Consider the following 14,280-nt stretch of genomic DNA (forward strand, 5'->3'; position numbering starts at 1 on the left):
TGGCTGAATTCTTCTCGGACGAACCCGCATTGATGTGTCAAAGAATCCAGGCAAGTAGAGCGGAATATTCCCGCCAATATGAGAGCTTATTTATCTGCTTAATTAAATAACAGGGACAAGAAGTAAAAGGAGAGACAGCAGAAGGAAAGCAGAGATGTGACCCTCCCGCCCCCTCTGGCAATTGTGGACTTGATTTACAAAGTGTTAGCTTATGAGGAAGCAACTTGCTAATAGCAAAAGTATCCAAACTGTTGTTGCTTTTTAACACAGCTTGAGGATTTTCTGCTTTTCTGTCTTGTTTGCAATTTTAAATTGTTGATTGTTAGTCAGACACGATTTGTTTTTTCCGAACATTTTACAAACCTTAAATTTAGCAATATTTAGCACTTATTTAAAGTAATAATCTCCAAGATTTTCATTTTAATAAATGTCTGTTAAGTCACTATCTATCACCAAATGACACACAATGGTGATTGAGCCTATGGCCCACTGATGAAAGCCTTTGCATTTGCAGTATTAAAGACTGGGTGTCTGTGGCGACTTTCATAGAAAAAAACAGAAGCAGCACCCAGTTAGTGACGCGTTTTCCATCACCCAGCAGTGGTTGGTCTGCCAGAGAGGGTAGGCGGAGCTAAGCAGCTGCTTTTCCGCTCTCTGCAAGTGTTGCGAGTAAACAGTAATCTACTATGGCTGAACAAACAAAGAAAAGATCGATGACTACAGATACAACTTCAACAAGAAGTGAAAATCCAAAGAAACAAATTCGTCGCTCAGATGAAGGCAAACAGTGTAAAGAGGAAAGGGACCGTCAGTGAGGAAAATCAAGAGTTACAACTGGAAAAACACACACACAAGTGAACATACACTATGATAATCAGATTTTTTGGAGGTGTGTAAATCCAGCCAAAGTGAACCTATAATCAGTGAACGCGTGGATGAAGAGTGATCGCTTGTAGCTTTGAATGTTGAACAACTGCATCAAGACAAAAATCTAGGCATCAAATCAGCTCGGAGCCACTCACAGCACATGGTCTCAGATTTGTCTCAGTCTATCCTCCACACACACACGCACACACACACACACACACACACACACACACACACACACACACACACACACACACACACACACACACACACACACACACACACACACACACACACACACACACACACACACACACACACAGGCGCATACATTTAACAAATAAGAAATTCAAAAGAAAAACTTTGGTGCGAGTAAGCATAAAAAACAAACCTGCTGTACACAAAAAGCAGCTTTGGATAGGCTGATGTTACCTGACAATAAAGCTTGGCTTAGCGACTTAAAAACAAACGTACATTTTCTCCAACACTTTTCTTTTTATGCTGACACACACAACCGTGTGTGCGCATAAGACATGACACCTGATGTTTAGCCTTTGACCATGTTGGAAACCAAACAAATAATACATTCCACATTAATTGTAATCTGTTTTTTTTTTCATATTTCAGCGTGTGATCATCCTTAATATGTCAAAGTAAAAATAATGCCCGATAGCTCTTTAAACACAAGAGGAAGTGCACTTTGGTCGAAGCCAGGAAAAAAGAGAAATGAGCTGCTCGAGTGCCACAACACGACCGAACGCCTGGAATCAATACGCTGAAAACAATTAACTGCATTGAAGCTCACATTGTCATGAAGTGGTGTAGTGCAAGAAGAATGTCTCCCTTAAACAGCTACGACTATAAAATCATTTAATTTATAAATAATTATCTCATGAAATGAATTCGAACACAACCATTCATTCTCTAACTATCCGTCTCATAGGATGCGGGTGCAGTCAGAGCGGGACCCTCCGTACTGCAGGACCCCCGGACCTGTTTGGGTTTTGATGGGGCTCTCATGGCTGACTCGGGACCCAGCTGAGGAGGAGTCGCTGCTGTTGCTGTTGTTGTTGTTGTTGTTGGCGGCAGTGTAGGCAGGCTCTCCGTCAGCCTGGGACCAGGACTCGGCGGGTTTGTCCGGGCGATGGAGGCGGTGAGCGTCCAGCATCTCCAGCAGCAGGTCGTACAGAGGAACTTTGTTCTTGCACTTCATGCTGTACAGATGCTCCATGCCTTTGTTGCTGCAGGGAGAAATTAGAGAGAGTTTATGAATCATTCATTTAATGAGTGAAGCTCCAGACTGAGCGCTCTGTTCAAATTCACAATTTGATGTAATAAATCCTTGAAAAGAAACTCCTCCGGCAAAAGGTTCATTTTGATTCTAATCATGTTTTAATTTGCCCTTTTTTAGTTGTTTTCCAGGTTTTTATGTAAAACTCTTTCTGTAGAATTATATGTTAAGTTCTTTAAACTTAATAATGCAGTTATTTTTCTGTAATTTCTTATTTTTCCACAAATCCAGTAATTCTTTGTCTGACTCTAAGAGCATCTCTTATTCGTTCCTTTAATCCTTTTTAAGCATTTCACACAAGCTCAAAGAGTCCCTGTGGATCCCGGGTGTGTGACTCACAGCACATGTTGATACGACTTTTAATAGGCTAAAACAAAAAGCAACCTTTCCTAATGTAATTTCACCTCATGTGCCTGATGTGGGAGAGCAGGAGGAGCAGCTGAGCCTGCCGCCTCGACTGCTGGTGAGCCGAGCACCCTGATTGGCTGATGTGATGTATGAGAGCGTCTGTGATGATGTCCAGCATGTTCTGCACGGCCGCGCTGTCGTGTAGCGGCTCCATCGTGCCGGTGCAGAAAGAGAAGGCACCTAACAGAGGAAAAAAGATCAACAAATAGGACTTATTCAAGCATATGTTCAAATATGATAAAACTCACTCGGTTTGCAACAAGGTAAAAACTGGACCACATCTGACTCAGACATGAGTATAAGAGAAATAATTGCAGAAGCCCACACAGCAATCCAAAGTTCATCCCGCTCCTGCAGCTGTGCCTGTAGTGTCATCTCGCTGGTATTTCACTTTCCATATAGAAAAGCTCCATCTCCGGGACAAACACAGCCCTCTGCGCCGTCTCATGTTGTCATGGGAACAGTTATCAGGCATATTGACGGTACAGGCCTTTCCAGAACTCTCTGTCCACCGTAATGAGCCAGGGTAACGTTCAGAGCTACACCTCTGTGGGTGTAGTTTGACACTGTTCAATATTTACTCTCACAGAACAGAGACCTGCGACAGAGGGCTGTGCCGGCGAATAAACTGAGAGGAATTACAGAATTTAACCAGAGAGCTTGTGTTTTTATGGAGAAGTGTTTCAGCTGCAATCTGTCAGAGTTTCCAAAAATGACTTTCCCTGGAAATGTTTGACAATGAGGCGACTAAAACACAGTCGCAGACAAACAACTGTCTCACCAGAGTTGAGCAGGATGATGGCTTTGAGGCAGACGAACTCCTCAGGTTTGAGTTTGAGCATGCGGAAGCGGGAAGTGATGGCCAGCAGCATGTCGAAGATCTCAGCCATGCCCTCGACGCAGTCGCCTTCAGTCCTGGAGGACAAAGTGAAGAAAAACACAAAGACTTCTAAATGTGATTTACTTCTCCCTTTTTGATTTGAACTTTGTTCTGTCGCTCATGACTTAATATTAAATGAATATTATGCTGTTTCACATTTTAAGACATATATATAATGTTACAATGTTGGAGGTCCAGACTAAACGTGGGTGAAGTTTCAAATCTGTATGTAAAAGTATGTTGGAGTAATCCCCAGGCTTCTCAGCTCAGTCTGCAGGCTGCTGTGAACGCCAGGTTTCATACTGTTTTTTCTACTTGCTCTGTGACGTCTGCTGTGACGTCACAAAGCTGGCCAATCAGGGGCGGGGTTTCTTAAAGGGACAGAGCTGGCAGAGCTCTGTGCAGGCTGGATGAGAAAAATTATGAGTTTTTTTAACTGTGAATTATGCTCAGCTACTCCACAGGTATCACAGAGTGAAATACGAAGCACAAAATGACCCTTTAGTGTTAATCATTTACATGGTCTTTAACTAGAGTCTAATTATCTGCAGAGGTCTCCTCCTCTCAGAGAAAAAAATCTAACTTGATGATAAGAACAAGTAATGATACGGATATAAAATGGTTTCTGTTAAAACTCTGTGCCTCTCTGATGAAGGGGCTGCGAGCCAAGCTGCTCCTAACTTCAGCTCATTAGTTGAATAAAACTCTGCAAAACTTTGTCAACTTTGCAAAAATGACAGCGACATGACTTGAAAGAGCACGGAAGTAGTCCGCATGAAATGTTTTAATGACCGGCTGGCAGCTGTCCCTCAGGCAAAACTGATACATGACATGAGAGTCGTGTAGTCTGAGAGGGAAGTTAAGGCACTAAACTGTAAAAAAAAAAAAAGAAACAGCCAAATCCGATTGGCTAATATGAAGATTGGGGTACAGCCCTAATAAATACAGTTGAAATACAACAGAGAAAAGTTCTGAGCTGCAGTGAACCTGACTTGAGAAACCATCCAAAGAGCGGTCAGATAAACACCTAATGGAGCGAATCACCGCGACGCTCCATTTGTCAGCACAGTTGGAAAGTGATAGAAAGATGGATAATATCAGTGGTTGGAGTGCAAGATAAACTTGGACAGCACAGAGCTAAGGGAATTTGTCCACCCTGACCCACAGCGTTTTAGTCATCATGCCCAATTGGGGAGGACACTCATACGAGGAGCAGGCTTTAGAGATAATACTCTGTAATACACTTTTGAATCAAATGGGACCATCAGACACATCAGAGGGTAAAAGCTCAGTCTGTCTCTCTCTCTCTCCTCCTGTCTGATGTAGATGCTGCGTTTCGGCGAGCTTGTTTACTCTGAACATGGGGGAAAGGAGGGAACAGGCTGTGCCTGCAAAAGCAGAAAACAGCCATGTCTCCCTGCATCTCTATTTTCCTCTCTGTGTTTGTCATTTAGCTCCCTCTCCTCGCCTCCTTCACCCTCATCTCTCCCTCTGTCCTTCTTCTTTTCCATCAATCCTTCCATTGAGGCTTTGATTAAGCCTCTATCCTCAGCACTGTAATGATGAGGCCGTATTTCAGGTTAGAGAGAGGCTGCTCTCCTCACGGTGGGGAGCAGGTTATTAGTCTTTCACTCTCTGGCGGGCGTGTTCGGATGGCACAATGGCTGGGAAGGTGTGAAATGGAAAATCTACAATGCTGATGTATCACTCTTAAGATCTGGGTGGGAGGAAGGTGGAAGGAAGTGGGGAGAAAAGGCTGTGGCTGAGAGAAGAAAGGGTAGGTGAAGGTAAGGAAGAGGTGAGATAGGTAATCCTCCGTACCGGTCCAGGATGAGGTCCTGAGCGAAGATGAGTTTGCCGGGGCAGTGGATGGACCTCCAGATGAGCCCGATCATCAGCACCTCCAGCCACGAGCTCTCCAGCAGCTGCACCTGGTCGTGGAGGCTCAGCTGCAGGAAACCTAGAGAAACACAAAGTGCACATAAAAGATATTTTTAATAGCAAAGAAAACAATAACAGCCGTGCTGCATAATGCAAAGGAGAACAGAGCCAGAGACAGAAATGTCTTCATCGTGGAGAAAATGAGGAAGTTGTACAGGCATCGTCAGAGCCCTCGTCACCTCCTTTTTCCCTTTCTTATTTTAGGTGATTTTATTGTTTTTGTCAATTAATTCTACGATGAATGCACTTTTAAAGTAAAGCACAAATCATGTATGCTTGTATTGCTAAGTCAGTGGTGGAATTAAGGTTGTGATGCTCGCAATAAGAAAGATATGAAGATATGGAAAGACCAACAAGTGTATATGCATCCTTACATGTTTTTATGTTCTTTGTATAATGTGTAGCCCTGTGATTGACAGTCCAAGGGTGTAACCCCGCCTCTCGCTCAGTGACAGGTGGAATAGGCTCCAGCCCCCTCGCGACCCTGAACAGGACAAGCGGTACAGAAAATGGATGGATGGATGTATAATGTGTGAATTGAAAATCAATCCTGTGAAAGGATCAAAGTTGTCCATCACAGCGAGAGGACTAGCCGTCCAGATATCAGCTCTAAAAGCTGCTATTCATAAACACTTGACGACATGTTTTATCCTGATCACAGCAATTATTTGACTCCAGCCAAAATCCAAACACAACAAACAATCTGCTGTGGATGAGTGTTGTTATATCAGCGCTAATTATTCGGAGCGGTGGGTGTTAACGGCGGTGTGGTGAGGAATATGAACAGAGTTAAGTGTTTTCTGTGCACCTTGAGTCCCACTTATAGAAACAAAAATATGCGTGCCCTTGTTTTCTAACAGGGAAAAACTACTTAAATGAAACCATCTGCGATCTCTGTGCCCTCATAAGAAGCCTTATCGCTGGCACTCAGCTGTCTCAATTCACATGTAATTACAGCCAATTCATTCCCATTGTCCCCCCGCCGCAGCCTGTTTGGGACCCCTCGCAATTAAAACTGTGTGCCTTTGGGCTTTTAGTGACGCACAAGGTTGTAATACCTCAAAATCAGGATTTACTCATTTAGAGCGCGTGTGTCAGGTGTGTGTGTGTGTGCATGCAAAAGGGTGAGGTGTCCTGTACTGCGTTTAGGCTCTATGGGGGTGCCAGCAGATTGGTCAAACAATCCTCTCAAAGGTGATGACTGCAATTACCATCACTGTAATGGCTCTGCATGTGTGTGTGTGAATGCACTATAAAGGTCTCCCATCACCTTGCTGTTGCCTAAGCACTTAAACAGACAACAAACGAGGGCGGGAAAGGCGTCACACAGGAAATCTGTGTATTTGAATGTTTAAGTACGGAAGCTGAAAAGGTTTGTGCATAATGACAAAAAATAATGAGATCATGAACTTGTTGGAAATTGTAGGAAAACAAAAGTTTTTTATAGTGTACTTGAGAGAAGTGCAAATGATTTAAGCTGAACATGCAACACAGCACAGAACACATTACTGATCAACACATCAGACAGTACTACTAATTTATGAATCCTCACAGCCTTTTGTTTTGTTGAGATCACAAGATGAATAACACATGAAATAGTGCAGTTTACTCCTGCTCTTTATTTAAAGTGTCATGCGATAACTTTTATTTTGTATTGGCAATATATAAATAAAAATCAAATGATTGAATTAAGAGACGATTAGCTTCGCTTTCTACAAAAAACACTACATTCAAAGAAAAATTGCAACCAGAGAAGTTGAGGCCTATGTTTATCAGAAAGACTTTTGAAAATACGTCCTTATTACGACCTGCAATGCGACAGATGTCATGGTGCTCCAGTGGCTCTGACTCACATGTTTTGCACCTGCTCTCACCGAGGTACCTCTGGGTGTCTTTATAGAGCTACAGCCATGAGCTGCAGGCTGCATGTTCAGACAACTGTCTGTGGAGTTTCAGCTAATGATCGGCCAGAAGCACTGAACAACTAGTTATTTTGGAAGACTGAATGATGTTAATGAGTAAATAAATTTAGCATTAAGAGTTTTTTTATATCTCATGGAATCCTACAATCTTATATTATTAAAGGGCCAGTTCGCCAATTTTCAACCTCAGTCCTATCATGCTATTACGGGGAGCTAATGCCATTACGGTAGGAAAAAAATGCAATTTTGCTCTGTGCCTTTGAAAGGACGTTATCTGCTTTTCCAGTGGGCCCTGGAAAACCTCCGCCAGTCAACGTAAAACACGTCATCTGGCGGAGGCCAGGGAGCTCGCTAAACTACACTTCCTCAATCTAGGACGCCCGCCTCTGATGTCATGTCTCGTTCAAAATCATCAGGTCAAGATTTTTTAGACGATCCACCGGTATATTATCGTCGTATTTCGGATTCTGTACCGCTCTGAGCCATTGCCTGCAGCGATCAATGTCCTTGACTGGAAACTGGTAGTATTTCACTCCAGTTCCCTCCAGCCGTTCCTTTCAGAGGGAGGGGCGCAATGCATGCTGGGTGTTGTAGGAATGAAGAATGGGCGAAACCACCAGTTGTACAACTTTCTCCACAGCTATGGCGCCAATTTCAAATATTATTGCTTCTACTGATTACAGAGAACAGCAGCTTTGACTGACAGCGGCTTTTTCCAGGGGCGAACTGCTCCTTTAAACAGAATTATGTTTAAGGCAGTTTCTGAATTGCTTTAAATTGACTAACATTTTGTTTATAGGTTTAAATAAAAATACATATTTTCAACGTTTTTTCTAGTTGAAGGTTGAATTTAACTTTTAGTTTGCTCAATTATTATTGCTCATTACAGCCCTGACATAATATCACATATGCATTACAGCAAATGAGTTGCAGTTGTAGAATAAAATCTTTTGTATGACATTTTAAAAGCAGATTGGCATACTTCAGTTTGTTATCCGCAATGTCATTGTACATTGTATAATGACAATAAAGTATTCTATTCTATTCTGTGTTATGCAACAGGCAATTATAGGGCAGACGTTTTTTTACAGTGTGGACAGGACAACAACAAAAGGTGCTTAACCATACTTTAATAATTCCCTGCAGACCACATTACAGGCAGGGTCTGTTTGATGTTAACAACCCCTGAACGTTACCAGACTCCTGGCATACTTTGAAAAATCTTTAGAGACTCTCAACCATTCAAGTTACTAATTTAGAAACATGAAAGCCAAACCTCAACATCTGGTGTGGTTACTGATTAGTCCCTCTATGAACAGCTCTTAGATACTGTCTGTCACAGCCACTTTTTGTTGGGGTCAGTAAAGCTGGAAATTGCTCCTTTAGATTTAAATGGCTGTTTTAACAACTAAACATTTCCTGTATTGGGAAGAGACACATGCCACCCAAAGCAGTACCTGGAAGCTTCTTGGCCCAGGCGATCATGTGGACCAGCTCCTTATCGGCCATGCTGGTGAGCAGGGTCATCATGGTGACCTCGGTGTATGGTCTGCTCAGCTTCTGACGGGAGCATAGCATGGGGGGCTCTGCGCCCTGGAGCAGGAGGAGCACCTGGGGGAGCAGCAGACAAACACCATCAGTCCATTTCACAAGAAAAACACAAGTCTTGTGCTTCAAACTAAATTAAAGCATGTGGAAACACTTTGCCATGATATTAAGAAGACTAGTCATAGTCCCATGAGGATGATTCCTAATATATCTTTCAAAAAAAAGTCTTAGCATGAATAAGCACCTGGTCAGGAGGCATGCTGATCACTGATGATCTCCCTCCTCCAGCACTGCTGCTGCTGTGTTTCCTCCTGTCCTGAGGGGGCGCTGTTCTCTGCTCCCGGTCCTTAGAGCCCTTGTTCTTATCACTCGTGCCTGTCCGTCGTTTGTCACATCGCAAAACTCGCCCACGATCCTTACGTACACCTTAAGCACACAAAACTTATTCAATGCAAAATAACCTGCAGATCAACAGAGAAATAGGCCCAAACCTGCACGCAAACAATCACACACAAACTGGGAGGGACCTTTCCTGACTCACACATAACTTTATACCAGCAGAGTAGATTTTACGGATGCCTGTCTGACTCCAGAAGTATGAAAACAAAAACGTGGGTGTGTTTTAATCCTTAAGAGGAAATCACTCCAAGGTCATGTTAAAGTTAGTCCCAAGCTTATCTGCATCCACCAGCATTCTCACATGCGTGCCAATCCTCGAAGCAACAAACTGAAAGAAGGCAAATATTCTTCTCAAAGAGCAATCTAATTAGCATGTTTCTATAATAAAAACAATACACAAAAAAAAGCCTGATATCGCAACAAGAACAAAAAAAACCTGCATAAAAGACTTTGCTTATAAATGATATCAAATAAACTTGGTTTTGGAGAACACTAAAGATGTGCGGTCGGCTGCTGTTTCTACCCACCTCCCTTCATCATGCCCACTTCGTAACACTTCCTGAGGCGACAAGCCTGGCAGCTCTTTCTCCGATTCCTGTCAATAGTGCACTGATTGGTAGCTGGGCACATGTAGTCATTGTGACCTGCAATGGAAAAAAATCTATTACTTCAAGCCCCCCCACACTTCAGTGTTTGGTTCACATTTAGGTTATTTAGTAGCCGGGAACACTCTATTCCCATTTTTTAAATGGATCTGAGATGGAGGAAATTAAAATGTGGCATCTTGTTTTTTTTGTCATTGCCATGGAGACTATTGGTTTCTTGAAGACGAGCTTTCCAGAGCGAGACTTATCAATACGCTGAATCATCATACCACAAACATGACTAAGCCACAGGCAGCAGATGAGGCTTTTAGTCATTTTAGTACATGGATGTTGTACACCGTGTTTTATAAAAAGGAATGACATGCAAACAGGAAAAAGGGTTAGAAAAATGTGAGGAACTTAAAGTAAAATTGTACCTCCTGAATGTGAATTTCACAGTTCCTGACATGTATTTGCACCCTTTCTATCTTTTATCAATCAATCAATCAATCAAATTTTATTTGTATAGCGCCAAATCATAACCAGGGTTATCTCGAGACACTTTACAGAAAGAGCAGGTCTAGACCGACTCTTTGTTAAGTTATTTAAAGAGAGGCCCAACATCAATCCACCATGAGTAGCACTTAGCAATTCTTTTATCGACCCAGGTTGACTGATTTGTTCTCTGCTGAGTTTACACACAGTTCACTTTGTTGCTGGCAAACTAAATCCACATCCTTTCATCATCCAAACTTTCATGTTTTTCAGATTTGTTCTCTGTTCTTAAGATTTATATTTTTGCCAAATTCAACCACATTTAATAAAATTTTGTTAACTAACAAAAAAACTCATGCTGTGTTTTTTCAAATGCTTAAATTTTCCTTGACAGATAATTTAAAATAAATAATTTAATTTCTCAGTCTAATTAATTGTAGTTGATGTGTAAGGCTTCAGGAAATATTTGATAATGCTTACATCAAATCGGAACACTACAGTCCGGCAAATTAAGGTATGATCTTTAAACAAACAGGAAAAGTTAGAGAGCTTTATTCATCCACCACAAATACATCACCTACCCTGGATGCTCCTCTTAAAGAAGGCCTTGCAGCCCTCACAGGACCACACCCCATAGTGGTACCCAGAGGCGTAGTCACTGCACACAGCGCAGAAGCGCATCTCTTTTGCCATCTCGAAGCCCCCGACTGCAGCTCCGGCCCCCGACTCCCCCGCACCGTATGACTCGTCGCTGGTGCCACACTGGTCCTCTCTGGATACGGGCTGCTGACTGGACGAGACACCGGACCTGCCACAGGATTACAACTCAATTAAACATTATTCACTATAGGATAATGACCATAAATTGTGTTACAGACAAAATAACATAAACACAAGCAATTCAATATATCAACATTGCTTGAAAGAATGCCTGTTATCATAAAAAGTTAGAGTCAACAACTTCATTAAAAGCAATTTCTATCAACTTTAATTTGACAGTGTCAGAGACAAAAGCAGAGAGCTATTTTCCACCTGAGCCAGGAAACAATCTGTACGTGTACTCCTGTTATTACGTATTGTTCCTCTCTCAAGGTCCTTGACAAAGTCCTTAATCTCTGGAATTAGAAACCAGGGCAAAGCTTGATCCTTTCTATACAGATAATGGCAATGTTTTGTATAAAGCCAGAGATTAAAAAATGACCCAGTTATATAATTAGGATCTGTTTATTAGGAGGACTGAGCAAAATGTCAACGCTTCAGCATGTGAGTGACAGAAGTTACATCTAGTTATGGGGTACTGTTTTGTGCCATATCATTTCATTAGGAAACAACAAGTCAGGATTTAAAAAAAGAGTTAAATTAGGAAATATATAATTGTAAAAATGTTCTCTAACATAGTAATAGAAGTAAAAACATATTAAAAACACACGTGTTGATCTTTTGATTGCACTTATCTTATCAGTTAAATAATGACAAGAGCGCAAACAAAACTGATCAAACAATCAGATACAAACATCAGATTTGGCATCTTTCCCAAATGTCTGACTCCTCTTTGAGAAACAAACTTTTAAGTTCTGCATGTTAAATAGTGAAAAATACACTGAAGACCAACTGTGCTCCCTCACCTGTAAATGGGTGTTGAGGTTGTCTCCAGATAGTGGTGGCTGGGCGGGTGCATGAAGGGGCTGAGTCGGGGGCTGGAGGGTACAAACACCAGAGGACTGGTAGGCCCGCTGCCCAGGGACTGAATGCTGCCATCTGAGGGTTGTCTGTGCGCGTCCAGAGAAGCAGAGTAGTAGCCTGGGGTGGAGTGGCTGTAGAGAGGAGTTGGGGCCGGGGTGGGGGCCGCATAGTCATAGGTCCCTTCCAGGAAGTCCACAGTGGCTACCCCTCCTGACCCTCTGCTGTCTTCGGGGTACATGTCAGTGAGGGGGACGTGCAGCGGAGGCGAGGGACGTTGTGGGGAGAGGGTCTCCAGCTCTGACAAGGCTGGGCTGATCCTGGGTCTGAGCGCTGGTCCGCAAGGCTGCCTGCTCTGCGCCGGGCTCTGCCTGAGCAACATCACAGCACGGCAGCACTGATATGCAACATGATTTAGACCTGCTCTCTCATTTGCTGGGAGGGGGGAGTGGAGACGAGTGCTGCTCCCACTCTCTCTTCCCTCACTCTCGCTCCTGCCTTTTTTCCAATAAAGCCTGTCAGACAACTCGAAGGGTCCACTATGATCCGATCCCTTTGCCCTATCTGCCTTGAGCTTCCACCCACCAAGCTTTAAAAAACATCCAAATAGACTCCTCCCAACCTCCTCAAAGGTTTTTTTTCTCCCCAGCAGAGCATTTCCCCTCTTTATCACTCATACTTTACTCATGTGTAGAAGGAAGATAGTGATTCCTAAATAACTTCCTGCTTTCTGTCCCACCACTGTAAAATCTTCTTCCCATTTCACCTTATTGTTACATTAAAAAGCTTTTACTGGTTGCCGCTGGTACCCAGAGAAAAAAAAAGTATCAGTGAGCCGTTTCATTTAGCTGATACTCAGCGTGACGTCTGAGCGGTCTATTTGTAGCCAGATTATTGAATACACCTGAGACGCTGCAGTAAATCAAATCAGTGTTGAAATTAGAAACATTAGGACAATGGGCGACTAAACTAAAATATACCAGGATACACTCATCACCTCCTACACATGGATCATCCCCGTGTCTGCTGGGCAACACTGGGACTGTCCCTCACTCTTCCCTCCTCTCACATCTCTCTGACTCGCGGAAATCTAGCCAGGCTCATTGGACACAATGGTAACAGTGGAAAGGTTGAAAAAAAAGGATAAACAAATTAAAGATGCAGCCAAATCGATAACCACGGTGTGTTTTAGTGCCAGGTCACCATAACACAGCAAACAGAGCAGGTCAAATCTCAATCTAACAGCAAATAATTTCACAATCACAAATGAGGGGATTCGTGGTTATTCTTAACATTGACCTGAGATTTTCATAATAATACCATCGAAATTGACCCAAATTTTCCTGATGTGTGATACATGTTTCAGTATAATACTGTTAGAATAGGATGGAATATCCAGTATGAAAACATATAAACCAGTTAATCATTACTTATCAGGTCATGTCACAGGTTAAAAAGAAGCGGTGTATTTAAGCATCAAAGCAAAGGGGCATTAATATTAGTGCAGACAACATTTAAGAGAATCAGTGATCATTAACAGCACGTTCCAGGTTTGTGATGGTCGGGGATCCTCTTTAGTCCTGGCTTAACATTTAGGACCAGGTGCTAAATTAAAAACCTACTGAGCTACAAAACTTTTCAAACAAACTATAAATGTGTATATTTCTATACACTTATGCTCAGTGTACATATAGCAGGAGTTACAGTTAAATGTAGAAATGAGTATTTAGTGCACACATTTGCAAGGTTTAAAATCACCAAACAATTTAGGGCCTCGAAATTTACTTCCTAATGATATAGCCAAATGACACATATTGTCATTTAATGTGAGAAATTCATTAAGATAAAATTAATCACAGGCACTTACATACCTCCCCCACTGAGAAAAACCTGATCATTTGGCACAGAGGCTTCATTTTCTCTCCTCTGTGCAACATCCTTCTTGAGTAAACAGCCCAATTTTCAGGCCATTTCAGGTCAAGTGGAAAACAAGTAGCCCTGATGCTGACATGTGTGTTTTGCATTTCTCCTGAAATAAAAGGAAGACATTGTTACATTAGAGAACAGGGTGAGAAACGAAACAGGTGAACGGCTCAAGATATGCTGGTTGATGCTGTGATTTACTTCATTTTCACAAAGCATGTCAGCAGCCTGAATGATGCCCTTCAGTTTGCCCAGCTCATTGGGGGATTCTAATGCACATGTTCAGCATTTAAAGCTGCTTTGTTGGCTTTTTTTTTTTGTTCAATCCAACCCAAAGCATAT

The 14,280-nt window shown here is 42.3% G+C and overlaps 1 protein-coding gene across 1 annotated transcript; it reads right to left on the minus strand.

The window, feature by feature from the left end:
* Positions 1–1,070: 1,070 nt before the first annotated feature.
* Positions 1,071–12,397, minus strand: esr1 (estrogen receptor 1). The gene is made up of 9 exons (XM_069657260.1): positions 11,961–12,397; positions 10,917–11,143; positions 9,784–9,900; positions 9,102–9,283; positions 8,767–8,920; positions 5,268–5,406; positions 3,348–3,481; positions 2,563–2,746; positions 1,071–2,108 (listed from the first exon to the last, which is right to left on the minus strand). The coding sequence occupies exons 1-9, from the start codon at positions 12,395–12,397 to the stop codon at positions 1,805–1,807; spliced, it is 1,878 nt and encodes a 625-aa protein (XP_069513361.1). The 3' UTR covers positions 1,071–1,804.
* Positions 12,398–14,280: the final 1,883 nt, after the last annotated feature.

This window comes from Semicossyphus pulcher, unplaced genomic scaffold (assembly GCF_022749685.1).
Source record: "Semicossyphus pulcher isolate SPU_LCO1_2020_fin unplaced genomic scaffold, fSemPul1.0.p SCAF_11, whole genome shotgun sequence".
Classification (NCBI taxonomy): Eukaryota; Metazoa; Chordata; class Actinopteri; order Labriformes; family Labridae; genus Semicossyphus; species Semicossyphus pulcher.

What these genes read in the sequence shown, in the direction of transcription:
- esr1 (XM_069657260.1), bottom strand. Translation starts at nt 12,397, where the DNA reads ATGTTGCTCAGGCAGAGCCCGGCGCAGAGCAGGCAGCCTTGCGGACCA. An exon ending in CAGGACCTCATCCTGGACCG is followed by an intron (nt 3,482 to 5,267) that starts GTACGGAGGATT and finishes TTTGTCCTCCAG; the next exon opens with GACTGAAGGCGACTGCGTCG. An exon ending in TCCCACATCAGGCACATGAG is followed by an intron (nt 2,109 to 2,562) that starts GTGAAATTACAT and finishes TTCTCCCTGCAG; the next exon opens with CAACAAAGGCATGGAGCATC.